This window comes from Zonotrichia albicollis, chromosome 14 (genome assembly GCF_047830755.1).
Source record: "Zonotrichia albicollis isolate bZonAlb1 chromosome 14, bZonAlb1.hap1, whole genome shotgun sequence".
Taxonomy (NCBI): Eukaryota; Metazoa; Chordata; class Aves; order Passeriformes; family Passerellidae; genus Zonotrichia; species Zonotrichia albicollis.
In genome coordinates, this window is record NC_133832.1 from 2,907,569 (window position 1) to 2,934,576 (window position 27,008).

The 27,008-nt window shown below is 48.4% G+C and overlaps 1 protein-coding gene across 3 annotated transcripts in view; it reads left to right on the forward strand.

The window, feature by feature from the left end:
- Positions 1-27,008, forward strand: part of LOC102066332 (vascular endothelial growth factor receptor kdr-like) — a 132,674-nt gene that overhangs the window by 91,201 nt on the left and 14,465 nt on the right. Inside the window, exons 13-28 of one of the 3 annotated variants that reach the window (XM_074551742.1) lie at positions 291-584; positions 2,396-2,542; positions 4,494-4,619; positions 4,709-4,815; positions 5,904-6,039; positions 7,843-7,947; positions 10,049-10,165; positions 13,681-13,769; positions 14,966-15,131; positions 15,670-15,767; positions 17,535-17,657; positions 17,752-17,863; positions 22,291-22,390; positions 22,981-23,086; positions 24,157-24,281; positions 24,518-24,596. In XM_074551742.1, the coding sequence (XP_074407843.1) occupies positions 291-584; positions 2,396-2,542; positions 4,494-4,619; positions 4,709-4,815; positions 5,904-6,039; positions 7,843-7,947; positions 10,049-10,165; positions 13,681-13,769; positions 14,966-15,131; positions 15,670-15,767; positions 17,535-17,657; positions 17,752-17,863; positions 22,291-22,390; positions 22,981-23,086; positions 24,157-24,281; positions 24,518-24,596 (2,030 nt within the window). The remainder of the gene's footprint in view (positions 1-290; positions 585-2,395; positions 2,543-4,493; positions 4,620-4,708; positions 4,816-5,903; positions 6,040-7,842; positions 7,948-10,048; positions 10,166-13,680; positions 13,770-14,965; positions 15,132-15,669; positions 15,768-17,534; positions 17,658-17,751; positions 17,864-22,290; positions 22,391-22,980; positions 23,087-24,156; positions 24,282-24,517; positions 24,597-27,008) is intronic. The other 2 variants (XM_074551743.1, XM_074551744.1) reach the window with 2 other exon arrangements.

The window sequence follows — 27,008 nt, forward strand, 5'->3', positions numbered from 1 at the left end:
AGGTGATAAAGTTCTGGAATGGCTGCCCAGGGAGGTGGTGCAGTCCCCATCCCTGGGTGTGTTTAACAAAGCCTGGATGTGGCACTGGGTGAGGTGTTGGGGCTGGGTTGGACTCGGTGGTCTTGAAAGTCTCTTCCAACCTGGTCATTCTGTGATTCTGTGAATTCTATCCTCATTAAACCTGGTTTCTTCCATTGCTGCTAAGAATTTGACCCCTCAAGTAACAGCCAGGCAGCCAAAGATCATCTGAGCTGGGATTTCATTCCAAACATGTTTTCCCTTCCTCCTAGATGTGCCCTCTGGGTTGCAAACACCCTCCCAAGTCACAGCCATCGTGGGCAATGACGTCCAGCTGACCTGCCGGGCCTCCAAGTACATCTACACCCACCTGGCCTGGTACTACCCCTCCTCAGAGGCAGCTCCCAGCCACTCTGTGGTCAGGAAAATGGACAAATATTCCATCTCTTTGACCCTGCTGATTCCCAATGTCACGAGGGAGCAGAGTGGCCTCTACAAGTGCCGAGCCCAGAACGAGCAGAACAGCACGGACACGCTGGAGCAGCACAGCCAGCTCCTGGTCAGAGGTATGTGCCAGGGCACAGTGACACTGGCATGTGTCCTAACTCACACCCTGTGTCCTGCTCTGCTTTGCTTCTGTCATTTACTCTGTGTGGATTGACAGCCTGGCATGGAGAACACTCACCCAGCCACTGCTGGCTTTGGATAAAATATTTGAGATCACATCAAGGTGATTTCAGCAGCATTTCTCTTCCCAGCTCCATACTGGGTGCAGATTTAGAGCTGGCTGAGGACTAAAAGCATCACCCACCATTTACTGACAGCACAACTGTAGCTTGGGATGCTCACCCCAGGTCTGTATGACTTTGGTACCCACTCTCAGCTGCCAGGATGAGATACCTCCATAGATTTGCACCCAGCAGATCCCAAATGTCCCTGGGCAAGTGTAAAATCAAGTGACATGTGCCATTTATTCTGGGTGAGAGGGATGCACTTTGTTATAACAATTATTTTCTTACTTACACCCAAGCCCCCAGCTCTTTCATTTCACTGAGATCTTGTGGGAATACAAAGGGCAGGACACTTCTGCCCATAGGAAGTCACTGAAAATTAGTGAAGTTTCTTCTGCTTCAGAGTGAAGAAGGTGGGTTATCATCTCTAAGCCTCCTCAGAAGACAAAGGGCTGCTGGCAGGGGGAATGGATAGATTTATTAACCACCTTCCAATGGTGAAGAAAACAAAAGCACAGAACTGGAGCAGAACTGAGACATGCAGCAGCAAGTCAGGGAGCAGGAGTCAGAGTGCTGAACTGGCCAGGGATTTTCAGGCTGGCTCCTGTGGCTCAGGAGGCACTGCAGGGTCCCTCAGCACAGCCCAGTGCTGCCCTCAGCCTTGGAGGGAATGGCACACTCCCTGTGCAGCCTCCCAGCCCCTTCCCTCCACACACAGATCCTCTGGTTCCAGACTGGCAGGTGATTTATTTCACACACAGACATCTCCCTTTTCCTGAGGCACAGGGAAAGGGAAGGAGTCTCACTCAGGTATTGGGCAGTGATAATGGTCTGGCTGGTCCCCACAGCACCAGAGCCACCTGTGAGCATCACCTGCTCTGAGGCACTGGCCTTGCTCTGCTCTCTGCATTCAGGCACTTCCCTTTCCTCTCCCCTGGCAGATATTTTTATTCAGTCAGTCAGATTCCACCTACACACACACCTACACAGCACAGCTATGGGAAAAACACAGCTAGACTGTGAATACATGCATGGAGAGCTGGAATGAGGATCACGTTCCTGTGAGGATGACTGGGGTCTGTCATCTGTCTGGCACGTGTCAGACAACTCTTGTGCAGAGCACACATGGAAATGTCCCTCCAAACAGCTTTCCTTCCCTTATTCAAACATTTTATATGTTCTAATGCCCCCCATCTTCTGTCCTCACTGCAGGTCTGGGGTATATTTTATGCTGTGTTTGTGGTTTTATTCATTGCTGTCCTGCACCTTTTATAAATGAACATAAAGTGGGTGTTACCATGGTTTGTAGTAAGGAGAAAACTGCACTCCTGATGGAGGATAAAAAACCTTTAGAACTGTTTCCTCTTTTCCCCCTTTTCTCCTTTTATGCCTTCACTCTGCATGTGCACCACCCACTCCCTGTCCTTTGTTTTCTTCGGAGGATGAGGAGTTGGAGCTACAGCCAAACCCAAGTGTGAAAATAAACCAAACAAACTCACCCACTCCTCCCAGACCCTTTGGGGGGATTTTTGATCAATTGATCAATCAAACCTTCACCACATGCAGCCCAGAGAGGCTGTGCAAGGAGGGAGGTGAGGGAAGGGGCCCCCAGACCTGACTGGGGCTCTTTCCCTTTGTGGCTGCAGCGAAGGCGGCGCCGGTCGTGATCCAGAACCTCACGGACCTGGAGGTCAACATCAGCGGCAAGATCCTGCTGGAGTGCAAGGTCAGTGGGACCCCAGAGCCCCAGGTCACCTGGAGGAAGAATGGCTACCCCATCTCAGCAGCATCAGGTGAGGGCCTGCTGCCCAGAGCTGTTTGGGCTGTGGGATAATGGGCTGGCAGGGTCACCACAACACAGCACCTACGACTGAGCCCATGACTCAGGCACACACACACAGATCCAAGGGTGCCAGGGCACTGCAGGGCTCTCCAGCTTGGACTCTGAGCTGGGAGGAAGCTCCAGCCCAGTACACATTGGGATAGCACTGGGAAATCAGGAGTGCTGCTCAGGCTGCTTGTGTGGGACCAGAGTTTGGGCACAAAACTGAGCCCCAGGGTGCACCTGGGTCTGGCAACACAGGCTGAGCTCTCAGCTGTCCTGGCCATGACAAACTGCAGCAAAATCACCTGGCAGAGGGGTTCAGGGCATCCCATGGCATATGAAATGTCCTTTATGTCCCTCAGCACAGTGATGGGAATGTGCTGCCAGCTCTGTGGGACAGAGCCACCATGGGCAGGGAGCCTCACCTGAGCCTGCAGCCCCTCCCCTGAGCCCAGGTGCCTTCCCAGCTCTGTGCCATAGAGTCATGGGGTGTGCTGAGCTGGAAGGGACCCACAGGATCATCCAGGCCAGTCCTGGCCCTGCCCAGACCCCCAGCAACCCCACCCTGGGCATCCCTGGGAGCATTATCCAAACCCTCCTGGAGCTCTGGCAGCCTCGGGGCTGTGCCCATTCCCTGGGCAGTGCCAGCACCCTCTGGGGACAGAGCCTTTCCCTATCTCCAGCCTAACCCTGCCCTGGCCCAGCTCTGGCCATGCCCTGGGTGCTGTCCCTGTCACAGGGAGCAGAGATTGGAGCTGTCCCTCAGGAAGATGTTGAAGAGTGCACTGAGGTCTCCCCTCAGCCTCCCCAGCTGAACAAACCAAGGGCCCTCAGCCCCTCCTCATGAGACCCCTCCACAGCCTTCCCCATCCTCGTGGCCTCCTGTGGATGCTCTCCAATGGCTTCAAGGCTGTTTTATATTCTGGTGCTCAAAGCTGCACTGGAGATGAGGCTGCCCCAGTGCAGAGCTGAGTATGGCCTGAGCCCTCCCATAAATCATGGAGAATCCCATGTCAGCAGCTGGTCCCGTGACTTTAATTTTGCAACTTGGACTAGGTAGGAAATCTAGGATCATCCATAATTCAGATCAGAATGTTCTGAGAGAAACTCTTTATAGCTACTGAAATTTTATAAATAATTCTAGAGGGACAAGCATGTAACTCATCCAACCAATGGAAACATAAATAAAATATTTGGAAAAAACACCTCAGGGTAAATATTTCAGCACAGTGCATGGCAAGTTGTGTGCAGTATTCTTGTTAACAACAATGGGATGCACAGGCAGAACACCCAGAAATTCAAAATGTCCTTCCCTTTTGGATTGCAAGCATGACCTGCTTCCCTATTTCTCCCCCAGTCATCCCTCAGTGAAACAGGAGAACTGTCAGTGCAGTACCACCAACCAGGAAAAATGAAATTGGGAAAATTAAACATAGAGAAGTCTCTCATAGGTCATTTCTAGGCAACCTCTCTATTCCCACAGCACCTGGCTGCCTGTGAATCCAGGATTGCTTCATACCATTGTTTTTCCAAGAAGTTCTAACTTGAGTTCCATCCTCCCCATGTTAGAAGTCCCATCCCTTCCCACAGCCTTCAGGAATTCCACTGAATTCCTATTTTTCCAAGTGTATTTTCCTGCTATCAGCCACCAATCCTGCATCCCTCTTCTAACTTCTGGATTAGTTTCCAGGCTCTACCCACTCTAAATCAGCAGCCACATTTGGTGTTGTTTAAATGACACCAAATAATTTATCCAGATGTTGAAGAGGAAAAAAAAGTCAGAGAAAGGTTGCCAGGATTAAAATGTGTCCTCACACCAGAGCCTGCATGGATGGGAGCTGACCTTCAGCTCTGTCCCCTAAAAGCATTTTTGGCAGGCAGGTTATTGTGCCAGCACTAACCAGAATGCCTTGAAACAGGAATTTCCATAGAAAACAACACGCTGGTGATTGAGAGAGTGAAGAAGGACGACGAGGGGCTCTACGAGTGCCGGGCCTCCAACGAGCTGGGCCAGGACAGCACATCAGCCTTCATCAAAATCCAGGGTGAGCCTGGCCTGGGGCATGCAGAGGCCCACGGGGCTCCCTCAGCGAGTCTGGACACTTTTCTGAGCTGGCTGTGCGTTCACCTGCAGGTTCTGAGGAGAAATCCAACATTGAGGTGATCATCCTGGTGTGCACAGGGCTGGCTGCCACGCTCTTCTGGCTGCTGCTGACCCTCTTCATCCGCAAACTGAGAAAGGTGAGAGGCTGGCACCTGTCCTAGCTCATGGGGACTCCAGAGTTAGGGACAAATCTTTGGGGCAGATGGTGGAAACACCGGGTAAAATGTCCCTGTACAATTCATTCCATGGTTTGTGTTGACTTCTCCAGAGAACCCTTGCACTTGTGAGGCTTCCAGCCACTTCTGTGGAATCATAAATTCAGGCTCCTCCCTCTTTATGAGTCAAACTGGCTTGTGAGAATAACAAAAAAATACCCTAAATCCTCTAAAATGAGGGCTTGATTTCAGCACTTGACTCTACAAGATATTAAAGAAAGATCCCAGGCTGTCTGCTCTAGAAATGAGCTCAAAGCACACAGCTGATTTGATCTCCTTGCTTTTTTTTTCACCTTCCTTTTGTGACTCAAAAAGTAAACTTGCAGTAAAGTTTCAAGGAATTGAGGTCTGCTTTCCTGAAACAAGCAGCAAAAAAAAGGCAAGCACAGCTCCCTGCTCTGCTCTCACCAAATTGCAGTCCCAGTGCTGATCTCCAATATTTGAGTAAAATTTTCCCTCTTCTTGAAAACACAGGGATTAAATTCACGTTTTCATCCTTGACCTCAGCGTAGCAGAGCAGTGGATAACACTGAATTTCCTTTTAAATTTCATTCCTGTTCAAGTCTGCTCACAGAACCCACCCAACCACAATTTTTCACTTTAGCAGCACCAGAAATAGCAATTTCCAGCAATTTTAAATTGCAATAAATTGCAGCCATGAAGTGGAGAATCAGCACTGCAGAGCAAAACACGGTGACAGTGCCAAAATATGCAGGAGGAAGTGCAGCTCCTGCAGTTCCCATGGAAAATCAGCGATTTCCTTTGGCTGATCCAGGTAGATTTTGTGTTTCCCAGCATCAATCAGCGCCTCCTCCCAAGAGGCACAGTGGCAGCCCCACACAAACATTTGTGTCTCAGCTGCAGAACAGAAGCAGGAAGCTGCAGTGATGCATTCCTGGCTCGGAATTAACGTGCCTGCAAGGCAGGGAAGTCCCCGGGCTGCCAGACAGCTCCCTCCCTTCGGAACTGCAGTGAATCCCCTGAATAATCTCTCCCCGCCCTGTTTTTAGCCCGATGCCACAGACATTAAAACAGGATACCTGTCAATTATCATGGACCCCGAGGAGATGCCCCTGGACGAGCAGTGTGAGCGCCTGCCCTACGACAGCAGCAAATGGGAGTTCCCCAGGGACAGGCTGCGCCTGGGTGAGTGCGGGGGCACACGGGGGGCAGGATCATCCCAGATCCATCCCAGGGGCACTGCAGCTGTTAAGGATGATCCCAGATCCTTCCCAGGGACACTGGAGCTGTTAAGGATCATCCCAGATCCATCCATGGGGCACTGGAGCTGTTAAGGATCATCCCAGATCCATCCATGGGGCACTGGAGCTGTTAAGGATCATCCCAGATCCACCCCAGGGGCACTGGAGCTGTTAAGGATCATCCCAGATCCATCCATGGGGCACTGGAGCTGTTGGAAGATGATCCCAGATCCATCCCAGGGACATTGGAGCTGTTAAAGAATGATGCCACATGATTCCCAGGGGCACTGGAGCTGTTAAGGATCATCCCAGATCCATCCATGGGGCACTGGAGCTGTGGAAGGATCATCCCAGATCCATCCCAGGGGCACTGGAGCTGTTAAGGATGATCCCAAATGCTTCCCAGGGGCACTGGAGCTGTTAAGGATCATCCCAGATCCATCCATGGGGCACTGGAGCTGTTAAGGATCATCCCAGATCCACCCCAGGGGCACTGGAGCTGTGGAAGGATGATCCCAAACACTTCCCAGGGCACTGGAGCTGTTAAAGGATGATCCCAGATTCATCCCAGGGGCACTGGAGCTGTTAAGGATGATCCCAAACACTTCCCAGGGCACTGGAGCTGTGGAAGGATGATCCCACATCATTCCCAGGGGCACTGGAGCTGTTGGATAACCCAGCAGGAACCTGTCACAGGGCCACCCTTGGATCTGGGATCACAGAGTGCAGGGTCAGCCTGATGGAGGGTGAAATGAGGGATTTGGAGCCTCTGTCCAAATAGCTGCCACTTCTTTTCCTTGGAAAAGGGAAGCCAAACTCTTGACAGTACCTCCAGGTACTGTCCCTGCCAAAAGTGTGATGTCATTCCCCTAGAGGAAGAAGGAAAGTGAGTTTTCTTTAGAAGAAAGCTATCAATTCATCAAATAATCACTTCCTTATCAACCATCAGAGCTCAGCTTTGAGCTGTAAAAAGCTCTCATGGAAAAATGAGCCACATTTCACTGAACAGCTCAGTTCACTGGCTGATGGAGTGAGAAAATGCAAAAAGCTGGCTGTGTTTGTACAGTGAAACTGTGACAGCTGTGTGCACTGAGGAGTGCAGGGAAAATATCTGTATTTGTGTGCTCCTGGTGCTGCAGCTGGAAAACATGGAAGGAGGAGAGGACAGAAAAAATCCCAAAATTTGAGATGATGGTGGGACACAGAAACTGGCAGAACCAAATAGCCAAACCCTGGACAGAGCCCTCAGAGCACACCAGGTAACACAGGCAGGAAGATCCAAATGAAAGGGAAAATAAACATAAAGAAGAAAGAAAATAATCCTAAATCCCATTTAGTGCAGCTTTTCCCTCAAATCAATGTCAATAACCGAAGGGTTCAGGGGCTGTGGCTCCCTGAGTGCCTTGCTGGCTCTCTCCATGATCCATGAGAGACCAGGGTGCCACATTAACCCAAACCCTGCCTTCCCTGGTCTCCAGGCCAGCCCCAGGTGATGTTTGTCCCCTCAATCCGTGCAGTGCCAGCCCTGCCCTCAGTGAGTGCAGTGATTCCCTCCTCTGCTCTGTCCCGTGCTGGATTGCATCCAGGCCATATGGATAACCCCCCTTGTGTATCCATATGCTGCAGGATGTGATGGAGGCTGCTGTGCCTGTGTCTGTGCCCTGTGCCTGGTTCTCTGCACAGCTGAGGTTGCATGTCCCCTCCTGCCTGGTGCAGCTGGGCTCACTCTCAACTCTTGCTTCTCTAGGTAAAACTCTGGGTCATGGTGCTTTTGGGAAGGTGGTGGAGGCGTCTGCTTTTGGCATTGATAAATCTTCAACCTGCAAAACAGTTGCCGTAAAAATGCTGAAAGGTACAAAAATCCCTCTGAGATCCTGCTCAGGGAGCTGGGGGCAGCCAGGGCACAGTGCCCAGCTGGCTGTGCCCTGCAGGGATGGGTTTCCATGTGGGATCAGCCATCCTGGGGGGATGGATGAAGGGGAGAATGACAGCAGCTCCGTGCTGACTGAGGCTTGCATCCCTCAAGGGAGAAGAGAGAGCAGCTTCCAGCTCTGTGGGGTGAGGAGGGAAACAGATTACAGAGTGTAATTACACCAGATAGCCAGAAATTGGAGCTGAGCCTTCCATCCCAGCCCAGCCAGATGTAGAACAGTTCAAGGGGCTGGAAAAAAAATCAGTGCCAGGGGAGTGAATTAGAGACATCTTGCTTGCAATTATTGAAATGAAGGGCAGCTTTGCTGTTGGGTTGAGGGAAGGAGGGAACCTGGAGCCTGTTCTTGCACCCAGGGAGGATCAGCCACAGGGCTTGGGGCTGCTCCTCAGGGGCACTCCAAAGGCTCAGCCCATGCTGCCATGGCCTTCAGGCTCCATCCTGCTGCATGCCACCATTAACCCCTGCCATGCCACCAGCCAGTCACTGCTGCCACGGGACTTGGCTTCTGCTGCCAGCTGCCTCCCCTGGTGCTCTGCTACTCCCATCCCTCTGAAATCACAAAAACACCTATTTGTCACCTCTCTGGAGCTCCTTCAGGTCTGGTCTCCTCTCTCTATTTTCCTCCTTCCGATCACCTTCTCTCCTGCTGTTGTATCTTCAGTTCCATGCCCATTTCCAGATCCCTGACATCCCCTAGAAGTCCCTGATCCAGACATGTTCCCATCTCCATCAAAACATACTGCCCTGGACAGCTCTGGGGTTTCATTGCCTTCCATGCTGTGCTTCCCAGCTGATCCTCATGTCAGCTCTGCCCTGCCAGCACACATTCAGCAATATTTGGCAGATTCTCCATCGTTTTACACCTCCCTCCTCCGTGGAGGCAGCTCCCTCCTGCTCTGGTGTGCCCCTCCCCAGCTAACATGCCCATAATTCATCACTTTCATGAATAAAGCAGATTCTCTAGTGTCAGTTCATCCATCCAGGGAATTTTAAAGGCTCTGGGGATGCCTGCATTTCTGCCATCTCCATGCAGGATGCTCAGCTCTGTTCTGAATTGAAGCTAAAATTCAATGTGCAGAATTATCTGAAACACTTCTGAGCTGGCTGTGAGTTCCAGCACATGCCAGGGGAAATCAGGAGTGATACCACCCATGGACCCAGCAAACACTGCTGGCTGAAGGAATCTTGGAATAGCTCCATTTTTATGGCACAGTTTGGAGGAAGGTGATGGGGAATTCTACAGACAGATAAAGAGGTTACACCTGTCACACCAAATGATTTGTTATGTAACTGTTTCTTCAGATTTAAATCTTACATGATGCAAAGGCAAAGGAAACAGGCCAAAGCCTCTCCTGTTAGAATACATCATGGAGGTTTTGGAGACAAGGCTGGGAAGATAAAGCAGCACCTGAACAAACTTCTGGTCTGAGGGTGCCGGCTTCAAAACAATGTCAGTGGCCAGCCAGGGCCCGGTCAGGTTCATGGCTCACACACAGATCTTACAAAATTAATTTCTTGGGTCAAAAAGATCTTGCAGGCCTGAGCTTCAGTCATGCTGTGTGTTCCCTGGACATTCTGGGACACAGCTCCCAGATCTGGATTCCTCCTGCCCTGCAGTGGAGCGTTCTGAGGTGCTGTAGCTGAGTCCTGCTGAAGTGCACAGCCCACAGAGAGGAAGGGACACCCTCTGTGTGCTGGGGGGGCTTGCAGGGTTGGCTTTGCTAAGCTTGCAAATGTGAGCCTGGCAAAGGCTCTGTGGGATCAGCTCTGGGGGAAGGAACCATAACCCTCCATAACCCACAGTGGAGAAAGGAAGAGCCACCAAAAGATAAAGTGTTATCCCACTTCATAAAGGTCAGCAGACAATGAAATGGATGAATTATTATCTGTGTAGTCTGAAAGGCCAAGATACTGCAAGGAACCTGGGTGGGTTTTGTTTCAAAGGATAAACAGGATCTTGCTGTGTCCTGTTGAAAATATCCTGTTGTGTAAAGATGATTTTTTTCCTGTTTATCTTAAGCAGAATGTGCAACTACTAATGAATGCAAGGCTCTAATGTCTGAGCTGAAGATCCTCATTCATATAGGACATCACCTGAATGTGGTCAACCTGCTGGGAGCCTGCACCAAAGCTGGAGGTGAGGAGTCCTCAGGAAATCAGGAGCAAAAAAGAAAACATTTTCCGACACTTTGGGGTGTTTGGAAGTGCCTGTGGTGCAGTCAGTGCCAGTGCAGCCATTCCCAGCTCTCTGCTCACAGCAGAGCTCTGCTGCTCCTGCAGGATGGGGCCTCATCCAGCCCAGGGCTCCTGAGCCTCTCCCACTGTGGTGTCACCTCTGTTCTCTCTGGAGGCACTGAGGGGAGGAGAACACTGCATTGCATTGAGGTGCCCAAGTCCTCCCCGTGGGCATTTCCAGGCTGCTTCTCCCTCTCCTTCCCGGCCTTGTCAGGAGGATGCACCAGGCTGAGCCCTTGGCTCCCTGAGCCTCCTCTCCAGGCAAACACAGCCAAAGCCTGGCACAGCCCTGGGTGCTCTCTTTGCCAGCATTTCACCCTCTCCAGGCAAACACAGCAGTTTCTGCTCTGTGTACAAAGCCTGGGACAGCCCTGGGTGCACCAGGAGCCGGGACTTGCACGGGGCTGAGCAGGACTGAGCTGTATCATAAAGTCCCATAAATGTCAGACCTTTTGTCCCTAAAACATCCCTTCCCACAGTGCCACACAAAGCAGCCCTGCCTCTTCCTGGGCTTCAGCCTCAGGGGAGCAGCTCCTGAGGATGGCTTCTCACTGCTGACCCCCAAAATCTGCAAAACCTCCCCCAAAAATCAGGTTTAGGTGATCCAAGGGCAAGGGAAACCCCAGAGTGAAAGAAATGAAGGGGGGAAATCAGGAGAGATGTGCACAGATCTCTCATCATCTGAGACCCCAAATTCACCAGTTTCCAACAGTGGTCATTCAGTCATTGAGGGAAAAGGAAAATTTCAGTGAGGGAGATTTGGGAGGGTGCCAGGGAAGAAATCTTTCCTCCATCAAGGTGGTTCCAGTTCCTCAGGAAAGAGCAGCCAGCAGCCATGGACACTGCTGGGGTCTGCTGCTCCAGGAATTCACTGCAGAGCCCAAAGCTTGTGTGGGAGAAGGGGCTCCAGCTGAGGGATTCAGGGTCAGATGCAGCAGCCAGGAGCCTCTGCTGGGGCCGGAGAGCAGAGGGGCTGGGACATGGCCATGCTGGGGACTATCCTGGACTCACAACTCCCTGAGGGGGCTCAGGACCCCCAGGAGGGCCCCAAGCAGAGCCTCAAACCAGCAGCAGGACCAGGGCTCAGTTGTTCTTACCCAAAGCAGCCCCAGAGTTCTGCTTGTTCAAGACACAGCTCAGGATTGATCAGAGGCTCTGACTGTCCCATTTCTGAGAAACTTTTTCTCCAGGAGTTCCTCCATTTCCCATTCTCTATCCTGCCCCGTCCTGGGTGGGAGGTGACCCTCCCTCCTCCCTGCCAGCTGTCTGGGCAAACCTTTGGGGGCAGAGGGTGGGGCAGAGGGTGCAGCAGGACCCACAGGGCAGGGAGCAGCCTCAGGCAGGCTCTGCTTTGTTCTCCTCTGAGCACTGCAAGTGCAGACTAAAGAAAAACAGCCTGCAGCTCCAGAGGCAGACACAGATCCCAGCTCCTGTGAAATTCCAGCGCTCTCCCTCCCCTGTTAGGCTTTATGTAACCGTGTATTCCTGATGGAGGCTGCTATTAAGTATGCACATACATTATTTTAACAAGGTATCAAATAACAGAATTTAACACTTTGCCGGGGTGTCTGATGTTCAGCAGTCAGAACTAATGCAGTGTGTGCTTTACAATGAGGGAACAAAATATGGGGAGGCCATGTCTAGGAAGCGTTTCAAAGCCATGAATAAATCACTATGCAGAGCTTTAAAGCTGTTCTGGAATCTGCATTTCCTCAGGGCATCCATGAGGGACATTGGATTTTGGGTTCTTCAGAGCCAAATCTCTTGAGCAGGGCCAGATGCCAGCACTGAGCAGAGCTCTGGGGTCAGCACTGGAACCACTGGGATTTGGGGATTTGGTGTTTTTGCAGGCAGTGAAGGTTTTCAGGCTTGTTTCAGCTGCAGCAGAGGGGCTGGGGGGCCTGGAGAGCCCCAAGGTGTGCGCTCAAGGTGCCCCAGGGCTGGGTGAGTGCAGAACCTGCAGGAATCCACAGCGAACACCACAGGCTCGGTTCTGCCTGCAGTGATACCTCAGGTTTAGCTTTTCTATTTTTCAGATTCTGTGCTGCTTTAGGGTGTGGGTCTGGGCTTCATGTTAGGGGATGGTGAACACAGAGCAGGGAGGCAAAACAATTCCTGCTCCAGCTGGGCACCAAGGACAAATGATCCAAGTCTCAGCCCCAAGAGCACAAACAGCATGGGCTGAGAGAGAAAAACAAGGATGGGACTTCATGGGCTGGAGCTGTAATTAGACAATGAGCTCCAATATGCAAATGGAGCAAAACTGATCAAAGTGAGAGACCCCATGAGCGGTCAAGGATTTTGGGACCATTTTGGTTCATCTTGGGTGCAGCCCTGTCTGGGCTCTTGTGCTGCCCAAGGTGCTTCCATTGAGGCCTCCAAATAAATCCCTGTTTTATTCTCTAGCTATGTCCAGCCTCTGTTCTAGGGCAGCCTTCCCAAGGCATCAGCAGGAATTCAGCATCTCCCAAAGGCTCCTCTGCCTGTCCCACACTGTCCTGGGGTCACTGCTCCCTCCTGGTGCCCTCCCTGGCAGTGCTGGACCTGGAGTGACTGCAGCCCTGCCCTGCCCCTGCCCTGAGGATGCAGGAATTCCAGCAGGAACCGTGCTGAGCTCCTTCCCCAAGGCCAAGGGCAGCTCTCAGCACTTCCCCTTTGAAGTGCAAACCCCTCAGTCTGAACCAGGGACCTTCTCCAGAGAAAAAGGTTCGGGAGATGAAAGTCTCAGTGTTTGGGGTTGATAATATTCCATGTTTATCCACATCCCAGTCCCATGGATTCACCCTGTCTTACATTTGATGATATAAAGGTCCAGAAGGCAGCTTTTCCCTTCCCTAACATCTCACACTGCAATATAAGAGCATTTTAAGCAGCTCTTTAAAACCTGCATAATTGTGTAAAAGCAGCACTGACTCTACAGTGGTTTGTAGAGGAATAAGAAAAAAGTGAGAGCACTTTCCAGGTTTTCAGAAAAAGGCTTTCAGGCTTTCAGAAACTTCACTTTTCTCAGAAACTTTTTCTGTTTTTCCAGGCTTTGTCTATGGCCCTGCATACTTTGATTTCCTCTGGTGGCATCAGCTCCACCCAAAACAAACAATTGTGAAGCCAGCAGAGAAAATGAAAACTGCTCTATGTGCAGAGCAAACCAACCTTAACAGCCTCTGGGATTGTGTTGATCATCCTGAATTTTCCTTGTTTATAAATTAGGAATAAATACCAACTGTTACCATCCAGTGGGGAAAACTAAGAATGTGTTCCCTTCTCTCCACATCCCTACTGGATGTGTCCCTCCTGTGTTTCCTCATTTCCTCATCTGTATAATAGAAATGCCATTTATTTTGAAGAGGATTTGGTAGGATAAATTAGAATTATGTGCTTTGCAGTGCTTCAAAACTCATTTGACTTTCACTTTTTTAGGTCCTTTAATGGTCATAGTGGAATATTGCAAATATGGAAATCTGTCCAACTATCTCAGAGGGAAAAGAGGAGATTTCATTGCATACAAGGTAAGAAAATGAGACTTTTTCTGTCACAAGGCAGGGAATCAACAACCACTGACAAAGCTGGATTTGCTCTGCACTGGCACAAGGCAATTGGGTATTTCTGTGGGCACTTTATTTCTCTCCACATTTCAATTTGTACAAGCAAGAAGAGGGAGGTATTTTCCCTGCAGGATCTCACTGCTGTCCTCTCCTAGCATCTCCTAAAGAATGAGTTGCAAGTACCCAAACACTCCTGAGCCCTTGAAAGAGAGAACTTGGGAGATCCTTCCCAGCACAAGGGGGGCAACAAAATAGCAGTGAAAAACTGGCATTAAGTGAACTAGGAGAAAGTGAACCCACCCAAAACACAAATCTGTTTGGGGTACTTTTGTTTCTAGGCCCCAGGTGAAAGCAGTTCATCCTTCCCCCATCTGCTCATTCCATCCTCTGTCCCTTCCTGTGCCAGCCCTGAAGTCTGTGCTATAACACAGCCTGGATCATGGATATTCTACATCAAAACCAGCCAAGGGTTTGGTTCCCAGACAGCTCTGCATGCACAGAACATCTGTGCCAGCCCAGACTGGGCTGGGATGGGAGCAGGGCAGAAATCAGGGCTGGGAGGGATGGCACTGACTCCTTGTGAATATCAGTGTGGAACTGCAGCCCCACCAGGGCTGTTTTCCCAGATGACTGCAGTATTATAATTATTATTATTATTGTTAAAGCTATTGTGTGCAGGCAGCAAAGTACGTGAGGGACTTTGTGTGAGTGAAGGAGCTTTTCCTGGTGCACTCCCTAAGAATTTCTTTCTCACCATTGTTGCCATGAGTTGAAGGCTGGCTGTGCCTCACTCTCCAGCACAGTGCCCATCATGCACCCACCCTGAGGGGATTTTTAGCATCCTGAGACAGCAAGAGAATTTACAGCCTCTTTCTGCTCACCTCTCAGTCTCACCCAGCCAGCTTTCAGCTAACTCTGGTGTGGAATATTGCTATCAGTGAAAGGGGAATGATAAGTAGGAATAAGTAGGAAACCAGGCTTTATAATTTTTAGTTAGAACTAATAAAGCCTGGTTTCCTATTTATTCCCACTTCAGGAAATATAATGTTCAAACATGCTCATCTTCAGAGGACCCTTTCTCCTTATGCCATTCTGTCACATATTTTGAATGCTCAAGCATTGCATCATAGAGTTAAAAATTGGGTTTATGCCATTTCTAGTCCCAGGAAAACTCTGACCAAGCAGAGAAGAGTCTGGATGAGTCCAACAGTGACTTGACTGAACTGATCAAGAGGCGCCTCGAGAGCGTGGCCAGCACAGGCAGCTCTGCCAGCTCAGGATTCATTGAAGATAAGAGTTACAGTGACTCAGAAGATGATGAAGAAGGTAAAAGAACCCTACCTCATCCCAAATCTTTTATTGGAAAGACTTCTGTCACTTGGCTAGTGCCACACACACTGTCCCACACTTTACAAGCCCTTACATGGCTTGGCTTGTTCCTGAAATCCCAAATTCTCCCTCTTGCCTGTTTCCCACTCCAAGTCTCTCACAAAAAGAGAGCTCTGCATTGTGTACAAAAGCTGCTTCTGTGGTGTGAGAGGAGAAACAGGAATGTTTTACCAGACTTGTGGGGTCACTCTGTCCCTGGGCTCTTGTCTATAAAGTTTCCCTCACTCCAGCCTGAGGTGTTGTTTCCCCATAGCTAAATGAGTGACTAATGGATGAGGGAACTTTGTTAATCTCTGATCTGTCTCTGGGTCAGTGGTTGCTCTCCCAGAGCTGTAACCCTGCAGAGATCCCAGCACAGTGTGTGGGGCTGGGACCATCAGCCCTCAAGTGGCACCAGTGGCACCCAGCTCTGGAGCTGTGCCACATCTCTGCCACGTTTGTGCCACGTTTTTGCCACGTTTCTGATCTCTCCTAGATGCTGAGGATCTGTACAAGAGGCCCTTGACTCTGGAGGATCTGATTTGCTACAGCTTCCAGGTGGCAAAAGGCATGGAGTTCCTGGCCTCCCGAAAAGTGAGCTCATTAAAGTCTTCTTGCAGAGTATCTGATGTGAAGGAACCCAAACACACTCTTGACTCTGAGAAATCTGATTTTTGCTCTTCTGTTAGAGTGCTGGAGATCACGTTAGCTCTGGTGGTTAAGCAGTAATTAGCACTGAAGGGGCTGTGGAAGAACATTCATCATGTTCTTGGCTGCAGGGATTGGCATCTGCAGCAGGAGGGTTTAGATAGAAGGAGTGAAGTTCTCAGAAACTGTGAGACAATTTGTGGAACTGCCTCATAAATAAACACAGAAAAGCTTGTAGAGAATGCTCCTTTTAGTGTGGGGAACAACACCACTACTGAAAAATGAGGAGGGAGTATCCAGTTATTCCTTTGGTTTGTCAGAGGTGTTGGGGACTGTCAGCAAAGTCAGCACTGCTTGGATAAACAGGAAACAGTTTGTCCCTCTGGAAGAGCTTTTCAGGTAAATTCAGTGTAATCCACAGGCCAAAGTGTGCACACAACTGAGCCTCACTCACACACAGCCACCAGGGTGTTGGTTTTCCCAGCTTTTACAGAGATGGGGCAACTGAGAGGCACTTTAAAAGGTTTTATTCCATTATCAGTCTCAAAGAATAGTGAGACACAAGAGATGTAAAACTCAATGCCATTCCATCAGAAGCCACCCTATTTCCTGGTTACAATACCTTAGAAATGTTTTTCAGCCTATTAGCTTTTGCCACACAATGCTGCTATTACTCCTAACACCAATCACCTCAATTTTACCCCATGTGGTCCTGCTACAATGCATCTTTCACAGTTCTAATTCTCTAAAATATCTGATCTTTTTGCAAGACCATCTTTTGAAACTTGTTGAAACTTGTTTCTAGTTCAATCTCTGTCTCAATGTTATCTCTATTCTATGGCTTTCCTAAGTTAGCACACCTTATCTCAGGGTTTGCATACAGATGTACAAGACTGTGTTGTGACCGTGCTCACAGGGGTCTCCGGTTGAGGGAAGGGATGAGGATCTGACTCCATCTTTCAGAAGGCTGATTTATTATTTTATGATATATATTACATTAAAACTATACTAAAAGAATAGAAGAAAGGATTTCACCAGAAGGTTAGCTAAGAATAGAATCACAAAGAATGATAACAAAGGCTTGTGGCTCAGGCTCTGTATCCGAGCCTGCTGACTGTGATTGCCATTAATTAGAAACAACCACATGAGACCAATCCCAGATGCACCTGTTGCATTCCACAGCAGCAGATAATCAATGTTTGCATTTTGTTCCTGAGGCCTCTCAGCTTCTCAGGACAAAAAATCCTAAGGAAACGATTTTTCAAAAAAGATGTCTGCAACACTGTGTGAGCTTTTTGAGAGGTTTTGAGAATTCTTTACAAACCCATTTCCCACACCAGGGCATCCCCCAGAAACCATGAGCAGGGTTATCCCACCTCACACCCTCCTGCACCTGCACTGGCCAATGTAGCTGCAGCTGGTTTTTGGCCTGTCCAGAATTTCCCAAATAATGAGAAAATAGAGCTCCCTTCCTTGTTGTAACTGCAAAGTTATTTCAGACAGAACAATCAGAAAACTGACTCTAGTGTTGGTTTGTTCCCTGAGTTATTCCCCCTTTTGCACATCCCAGTGTATTTGGAGCAGATTCCCACTCATTCTGAGCTGCTCCCAGCACAGTTCATTTCTTTCCCCTTCCCAAACAATCTCTCCTGCCTCCAGCCGGAGCAGGAGCTCCTGCCCAGCCCCCTGTGACCCTGTGTCCCTCCCTGGCAGTGCATCCATCGGGACCTGGCAGCCAGGAACATCCTCCTGTCCGAGAACAACGTGGTCAAGATCTGCGACTTCGGCCTCGCCAGGGACATCTACAAAGACCCCGACTACGTACGGAAGGGAGATGTGAGTGCAAGAAGCTTCAGTGGTTCCCCTCAAGCTGGGCTTGGGCAGATCAATAACAGCAGATCTGGTAACTTCTTGTGTCTCTGGCTTTTAGGCACGGCTTCCCCTCAAGTGGATGGCTCCAGAAGCTATTTTTGACAAAATTTACACCACGCAGAGCGATGTGTGGTCTTTTGGAGTGCTGCTGTGGGAAATATTTTCTCTAGGTAAGAATGGTTTCAAACCCTTTTTTTTCCCCCTAATTAATGGCTGCTTAGCGAAGAAAAGCTTTTAACAAAAGGTGATCATATGGGGCAGTGCTTCTGTCTCATTGGGATGAGTGCACAGTGCAAACCAGGTGTAAAATAAAGCCAATTTCAATGAGAACTCCACCTGACAAAGGACATGAAAACACTGGGGAGAGGGATCAAAAATCCAGACTCCTGGACCTAACATTTGTACCCACTGAAAGCAACAGAGCCCAGAGATAAAATGCAATCCTCTGCTGCTGGGAGGAGTGGGAGGTTTCTTGGAGAACAATGAAGACATTTCTCATCAAACCCCACATGCTTCAGGGAACCCCTCAGCTGCAGGGTCACCCTGCTGTGGGCACAGTGGCTCAGCCCATGCAGCATGAACCCACGTGGTATTTTATCCCAGCTTGACCATCCACCCCACAAAATCTAAGATTTTCTAGGTAGGAAAAATCTCCTGGCAGCAGCAGCTGTTGGTTGGTGCAGGAGCAGTGCTGGGCTCAGTCTAAACCCTTTTGGCAGCAGACCAAGGGTAGAATGTGGGCTCTTGTGGCTGCAGCATTTGCAAGCCACAACATTTCTAAAAGAATAATAATGATGTTCTTTATGTAGTTGAGATGTCATCCCAGGATGCTGTGAGAAATCTCAGCCTCTCTGAGCTCTGGTTTCTGTCCAGCAGATAAAGCTGTGAGACCAACACAAGCAGCCCTACAGACACTTGGACTGTGCTGCTCTCAGATTCTCCTTGCAGAGGGGCAACATTTGTTTCCCTGAGGGAATTTAGGAATGTCAGCTCTGGCTTTTTAATCAGCATTTGCAGACAAAAGAAAACAAGAAGCATTGTCAACTTAAGCTGCTGGATTTTAAAGCAAACTCTAATCTGCTTCTATCTTTGGTTCATGGATCAGTTGAAATTAATGATTGGGCTCAAGATGCCAAGTGAAAATGCAAAGTCTGGAGCTGTTTCTATCCTAATCTTTACTTAGGGCTGGCTGCAAAATCATAACCTGCTCTCAGTCCAAGTCTTTGATTTGGACTTTCCCTGCTCCACATCTGCACACCCAGCAGAAAGTTCACACTTGAGTGGTTGAAACAAGTGGCAGCTGCTGCTTTCCCTGGGGCTCAGCCCTGGTTTTTGGGTGTTGTTATTTTGGGGTGAGCCCTCCATGGCTCTGTAACAGCATCACCTACTGCAGGCGGAGAAGCAGCAGAGAAAGGCAAAGCTCCAGAAGCACCAGGAGTGCCCTGGTTTTATCAGATTATTCAGGAAGATGCTTTAGCATCAGCATCCAGAGACACTCAGGGACAGGCTCTCCCCTGGGAACCAAAGGGATGGAATGCTGATGAATCCAAGGGGCACTGCAGGAACAAACTTTGTATCACTCCCAAAGGTCCTGACAGATTTTAACAGATGGCCTTTAATACCGAACACTAATACAAATTAAAATCCAGTCCGTGAAATTCACCTCTATTTTAATCTATTTTTAAAAAAAACTTGTTATCTGGGTTCTTTTAGCCCCTTTCTTGGCACTGTCCCCTTCTGAATTTGGCAGCTCCCATTTGGCTCCAGGGGCTGCCACCCGTGCAGCAGCCCCTGCCCTGCCTGTGACGTAGATCACAAACTGCTTTTGCACTTGGTGGCACAGGCTCAAAACCAGTCATTTTCTCTGAGAGGGTTTTTCATCCAGCTCATCCAGGCATGCCTGTGGTTTGGCACTGCTCACATCTGCAGCTCAAATGATAAATATTTAATTAAGGATTTGTGTCACTGATTGAATTCTGTCATATAAAAGTTTTACAGATCATTGAGAGCCATGAGATGGAAGTTATTTGTCGTTGCCACAGGGTGTGTTTTGGCTCCCATTTACAGCTGCTGCTCTCACTGGGTCCCACAGGCTGAGCACCCTCTAAAAAAGGGAAAAATACTGATTGGGAAAATGCAGAGTGTAGTTTGAGTTGTGAAGGACAATAGGCTGCCTGCAGAAAGGCTGCATCTGCTTTGGTGATACACAGGGAAATCTGGACTTGAGGGAATATTAATTTCCATCTGGGGCTGAGTTTGCAATGAGCTTTAAATTATTCCAATGGGGTCAGCACACCTCGTGTCAGGTGGTGCCAGCAGTGTTTAACACATCCTGAAATCACTAATGGTACAGAATGTCAGTGTCTCCTGGAATTTCAATGTGCACTGTTCCAAAAGCAATCAGAGATAATTATGTAAACAAGCAGTGCCTGGTAGTAACATCAGCATCTCATTATCCCACTAAAATAAAACCAAGATCAAAAGAGGGCTCCCATATCCAATGCATGCCACATCTTTGAGCATTTTGAAGGAGATTTCCCCTAAGGAAAACATCATGTGTAGGCCTTACACCATATGTTCCAGCCTACATTTCTCCCAAGCTGTCTCAGCATTCCAAATCCAAGTTATCAGACTGATCCCATAGTCCAGATAAAGACAGTGCTGAGTGGAAGTGGGAAAGGGAGAGTTCCTTGCTTTTATGATCTGAGCTGCCTCCAGCTGGTAGGAGGCCAGCACTGGCCAAAATATAAATTACTAAAAGATCCTGCAGTCAAAAATTAATCATAGGCTCATGGAATGTTCAGGGGTTGGAAAGGATCTTTAAGATGATCTATTCCCAACACCTCCTACCATGGACAGGACACCTCCTGCTAAACCAGGCTGCTCAAAGCTTTATCCAGCCTGGTTTGGAACACTGCCAGGGTTGGGGCATCCACAACCCCCCTGGGCATCACCACCCCTCATAAAATATTTCATCCTAACATTTAAGCTAACTGTCCCTCCTTTCAGTTTGTCCCAGTACTCCCTGTCCTATCGCTGTTATCCTTTGCCTTCCCTGTATTTGCTCTCACCAACATCTTGCAGTTGATCTGATCTGTGATGAAACCAAAGAGAGAGAGCTCACATTGTGAGACCAAGTGGGATTCTCCATCCATGAGATGAGCAGATAATTCCCAAGTTATTCTGAGCATGACAGACCAAAGGCAAGACTGGGAAGGAAAATCTGGGTATAAAGCAGAAATGGTGGTGCTGCCTCTTTGCAGCTTACATAACTCCAGGAAACACTGTCAGTCCTGTGCCCTGGTACTTGCACATCCAGGGAATTCAGAAGTGCTGTAGATAAGGATTCCTGGATGTCCTGGGGGCCCATTTGAGCTGAGATTCCTCCTCAGGCAGTGCTGGGCTCTCAGCTCCCCAGTGCAGTCAGGCTCACAGAGGAGAACAATTCTGGAGCAGTCACATTTTGGCCCCTTCTTCACTGCTTTATCCCAAAGATTTCTGCTGCTCTCGTTGTGCCCCCAAGTGCACAGCACATGATGGTGTTTGCAGGAAATATGCAGGAATGTTATAGCCAGTAAATCATACACAGATTCCTCCAGGGCTGGAAACAGATTCCATTCAATCTCCCATGTTAAGACTTGATGAAATTGTTTCCAAATTCATCATCCAGCCTCTGGGATGCCAAAATGTCCAAGCAAGGGGTGTGCTGCACAGGAAGCATTGGCTTAGGGGGGAGGAAGAGAGGGAAGTTACAAATCTTTTCATTTTATCCACTGCAGGTTCAGTAGCATTTTAAATCTCAGCTTAGACTTCTGAATTTTACCTGTGAGCTCTGGATTACTCAGATGCCAGAGCACTCTCCCAAACTTTTGTGGGAGTTAACACAAAGCTCCTTCACAGCTTTCAACCTCCACAAAACAATTCCAGTTGCCACGAGCTGTCCTGCCAGGGTTCAGCCAGCACTTGAGTGGCACTCAAGGTAAACAGAGTCAGGAAAGAAAACAAGGCTGGAAGGGTGGAAGGTCACTGTCAAGGGAGCCTTCCCTGGAGGATAATGCATCTCCAGTAGCTGGTGAGCCAGGAGAGGAGCAACTCCACTCATGGGATTGAACCAAGGTTCTCGTGGTCCTTGGCAGGGGCCAGGTGCCCACAGGGCCTCTGAGGCCATGGAGGATGAGCAGGAATTGCTCACTCTGTGTGTGAATCCTCTCAGGGCAGGATACTGCCAGGGTAACAGCTTGGAAAGCACCAAGGAATCCATTGAATGAGCTGGAACTTTTCAGCCACTGACCAAGAGATACTTTAGTCTTAAACTGATCAAGTTTATTTCTCCTCTGCCATATTTTACCTTGGTATCACAAAAGTGAGGAGTGGTATCACAAAAGCAGAGGAGACAGTGTGATTGAAATCTCTGAAGGGACAGAGTGAATCTGTGAGGTTTCCAAACAAAAAATGCAGATTGTGAGTGACTGCAACTCCTCCTTCACTTGAGCTCGTGTTACTGCCAGGCTCTGGGTGACATTACCTGCTCAGCAGAGATGCCCTGGGCTGGGACACAGACTGTGCCACCCTGAAGCCCTGTCCTTTCTCCCCCCAGGTGCCTCTCCATACCCTGGGGTGCAGATAGATGAGGATTTCTGCCGGCGCCTCAAGGAGGGGACCCGGATGAGATCTCCAGAATATTCCACTCCTGAAGTGTAAGAGCTGCTGGGAGCTGCTGGGAGCTGCTGGGAGCTGCTGGGAGCTGTACACCTCACAAAAGGGATTGTGGGGAGGGAGAGGAGAGCACAGCTGGGTATTTTATGTTCAGTAAAGCTGTGATTGAGCATTTTTTGGATGTCTGACAGCACAGACTAATGCTAAGGACAGCCCAAGTCAGCTTGACCTTTGCCAACAAGAAGATGATCAGGTACCCCATGTCAGCTGTAGTTCATGGAGCTACTCATGTGTACATGCAGCTACTCGTGTACTACACTACTCATGTAGTTCATGGAGCTCAGACTTCAGGTTCTGTGACAGAAACCCAGTAGCCATAACCAGGAGTTAGTTCAGCAGCATCAGCAGGGCCCAGCAGCCAGACTCTGTTAGGTGAAAACCAAAATCCTGCAGGCTCAGGAATATGGAAGCAAAAAGCATCCCACATGGAAACTAAACCCGAATTTCAGCATGGGGAGATCTGAACCCCTCTCAATCCTAAGACCCACCCAGCCAAGCAGCAGTGGAATGAATGAGTTTGTAAGCAAAGCTCTCATCCTCTCCCATTCCTAACCCCTGTGTTCTCCTGCAGCTACCAGACCATGCTGGACTGCTGGCACGGGGTGCCCACGGAGAGGCCGACGTTCACCGAGCTGGTGGAGCGCCTGGGGGATCTCCTGCAGGCCAATGTGCAGCAGGTACTGCAGGAAATGTGCATTTGGGGTGTGCATGGGCAAGGTTAATAAACACCGCTATGAGATTTCACCTCCTAGCACAGCTCACTAGGAAAATCCCTGCTGGGATGAGTAAAGACAATGTTAACTACTCAAATGTTAACTTTATTTCTGATTTTCTTCGCTTCCTGAACTTTGTCTCTCATTTCCAAGTTTATGTTCACCAGTGCTCTCGGGAGCTTTGCAATTATGCAGTTTAAAGCACAGAAAATCAGGTATATAATGATTAATTTCATAATAGTTAAACCAGTTGTTTTCTTCTTCAGTAAAAACAACCAGATCAGTTATGCAATTGACAATTTAATTGAAGAAGAAATCAAATACTCTCCTCCAGCTCCTTCCTGTTTGTAAACAAATTTAGTGGAGCTGAGTTGAAGAGGGCCCAGTCTGCAATATGAAGAGCTTGAGAGTTTGATTCTATAACCAAAGTAAATTGAGGAGACATAAAAATCATGATAAGGGAATAGGGCACTTAACTGCTTCTCAAAATTAAAAACAAAAAGAAGCACAGGGAAATTTGGACAAATAGTTTCAGGAGCTGAAGGCAGAGTCATTCGTGAGGATTGCTGCAGGGGGTAATGACAATGCAGAGCTCATTACCATGTGCAGCAGCAATTCCTGGGAAGGACAAGAAATTCAATCCTTTCAGGCTCCCATTTCAGGCCTGGCTCTTCCCAAGCTCCTGAAGTTGAACAAAACCAAGCAGTGCATGGGCCATTGCTTCTGACCTGGGCTGGAATCTCCCAGCCCATGTTGAGCCATCCCACATCACAGGGTTCCCAGAGTGCCCCAGTCCCCTCCCAAAGCCTCCTGCACAGTCATTCTTGGATGAAGTGTGCATTCTACTTCCATAACTTCCACAGGGTGTGAGAAACATGATAATCACCTTGAACAAACATCACAGTTAAGTTAAAACCCAATTTAGTCCTTTCTCATCACAAAACTCTATAGGATACAATAACCTCTCACATCTGAGATGCAGCACAAAATGAACTTTACCAGCTTTGTGCTCTTTTCTGTTTTTAATTTCACAGGATGGCAAAGACTACATTCCACTGAACATCACCTTGTGTCCAGATGGAGAATCCAACTCCAAAACCTGCCCTGTGGAAGAAAACCTGACCAATGGAGTGAATCGCTGGAGTGCAGTAGAAACTGGGTGAGAAAAGCAAGATACAGGGTGGGGGGAAAGAAACAATTCCCTGTCTGGTGTCCTCCCTTGGTATGGCTGCTGAAAGAGCCAGACAGGTTTGTCAGAGTGTTGGTTATTAGACACAAGAGGTGACAAAAGAGAAGTGGTCCAGGACACTGGGCTGTGTGAGGAGGAAACTGAGCTGCAGCTGGTGCAGAACCTGCCTGGGCTTTGTGCTGACCCCTTGACTTTGCTGCTTTCAGAAACAACAGCAAGAAGAGACCCCTGAGTGTGAAGACGTTTGATGAGGTGCCAGTGGAAAAGGAGAAAGTGATGCATGAGGTAAGAGAGGTGACTGCATCCTTCCCCAGCAGGTTCACAGATCACCAGAAACTCTCATTAGAGCTTTTGGAATAATTTGGTAGGAGAGAACTTTGAATCAGGCAGAGGATTTGGCTCTGGCACCTCACACCCAGGGCTGTGTGACAACAAACAGGGACCTGCATTTCTCCTAACAAATAATTTAAGGAGCAGCTCACATGTGATTGCCCTGGCTTTGATCAGGCTAAGGAGCTTTATATTCAAGACATATTTCAAGATGTTTTTCCACCATAAGAAAGGGGCAGCTCATTGAAATGAAGCTCTTGGAGGGAAATGTGTCCAGAACACATCCTGGCTGGCCAAGACAGCCAATCACTTGTTGGGGGTGAAGGTGTTCAGTTCTGGGTAGACAAGAACAGGATTCAAGATCCTGGTCTTGATTCACACAAAGGGCTTTAACCCTGGGTTTTCCTCAATGCAAGTGAATGTATTTATTGCCAGTTTAATGCCATTGCAGGGTGGGACAATGTTAAAGGGTTTAATTTTGCTCCAGGGGAAAGCAAAGCCTTGTTTTGTTCCAGAATGAGGGTTCTGCTTGTTGGCTTCCTCTGCAGTTATGGGTGGGATTTTCTTATTCAAAAAATCCCCAAGAACAACTCCTGAATTCCCTCTGTGGTGCAGGCAGCCCCTGGCTGCAGCTCCGTGTGCTGCCTCAATGGCACCTTCTGTGTCCCTAAGGAGGACAGGGACATTTCTGCAATGCACAGATGCTCCAGGGGGAGCAAAGTTTATGGAGAAGGCCTGGATCCCTCAGGAATCCTCCTGGCACAGGAAAGCTCCAGCTGAGGGTCCCTCTTGGACAGAGCCATTCCTCAGAGCAGCTCCTTGGGAAGGCTCAAGTCTGCAGCTCCAGCTTGTCCTGCAAATATCTCATGTCCTTGCCCAACACAGCCTGTTTGTCATTTGTTCTCTGCTGAGCACAGACTGAGGCCCATTATTGCCTTCTATTTTCCCAGGTGGAATTTCTGCCTCTTTATCAATGCATCTCAGGGATTAGCAGGCTTAGAAATTTCCCTGGCTCCTGCATCTCCCCCCTTGCAGGATAAAATCTGTCCCTGTGAATCACACAAAGACATTTGCTAGATCAATGCAGTCTCTAGAGATTATTGCTGCCAGCAGGAGCATTACCTGCCTAAGAGCTCCCTGTTCATTTTCTAATAAACCTTTACATGAGGGGGAAAAGCTTCCAAAAAGGGTGATAATGCATCAAGAGATCAGAAATAAATGTGATGTTTCAACAAGGGTCTTTTAAATCCCAATCAGGGTGTGATCTGCTTTTGGACAGAGTAAGTGTACTTTGGTTATTGAAGTTTTCTTCATTATCAACCCTGAATAGTCATTAGGTCATTATTTCAAAGAGCTGCCTGAGCTCTCCAAGTGCTCCACCACACCTTCCTGCCATTGTGAATTATCTGCAATCTCTGTGGAGATTCTTTTAGCAGAGAGGTGTAAGCAAAATGCAGAACCCCCCAGATAAACTGTTCCTAGAGCACGTGTTTGAAGGGGAAACAGTCAAGATAAAATCCAGAGACAAGCTGGGTTTTACTGAGGGTTTGACAGACATCATTAATTCAGGATTTCACTTTATACTTCATAAACTCACTTATAAACGGATCTTATTAACAACTGACAGATGACCAGAGAATACAGAAAAAGGCTTTTATGGTTTGGTGAGATTATTTTTTACATCTTGATCAGTTTGACTGGCTAAAAAAGAGTAAGTAGAGTTTCTCTTCTGTGTTGAGGGCTTCTGCTGTCTTGGTTTTGACAAATGCACAGATGTGCAACTTCCTAGTGTCACAAAATATTTCAAATGCAAAGAAACACCCAGAGCATTTAATGTTATTAAATAGCTTAAAATGAGGACTGTGATGTCTGTGTATTTGCATAAACTTAGCACAAAGTTTAACTGCAGCCTCAAGACTCAGCTTTAGGTGCAGCAGAAGCACAACCCCAACTTGAATCAAGACAGTTTTGTTGGACAGCTCATAAAAAAATCCATAAAGGCCAGGGCCATCCATCTTTACAAAGCACTTGCATTTACAAAATGCTGCTGAACTTCCACTTCCTTCAAGTCCCAGTGTTTCTAACTGTGTATTTCCAGTGGGTATTTAAGGAGCTTTTCCTTGGAGGAGCCCAGCCAGAATTATTGGATATATTCTTTATGAATCTCAGTCTATTCATATCTCAGCTATCCTACGTACATGGTGCCCATATGTCATGCTTAATATCTGTTTCAAATTTGAAAATGTCAAATTATTTTTTGATATGTTCATTTTAAGGGTGCTCTTTTGGAAATGCAGATCAAAACCTTTAATGTCATAAAAACAAGGGAAACATTCTCAGAGCAGCATTATCAGGAATTGTTATCTT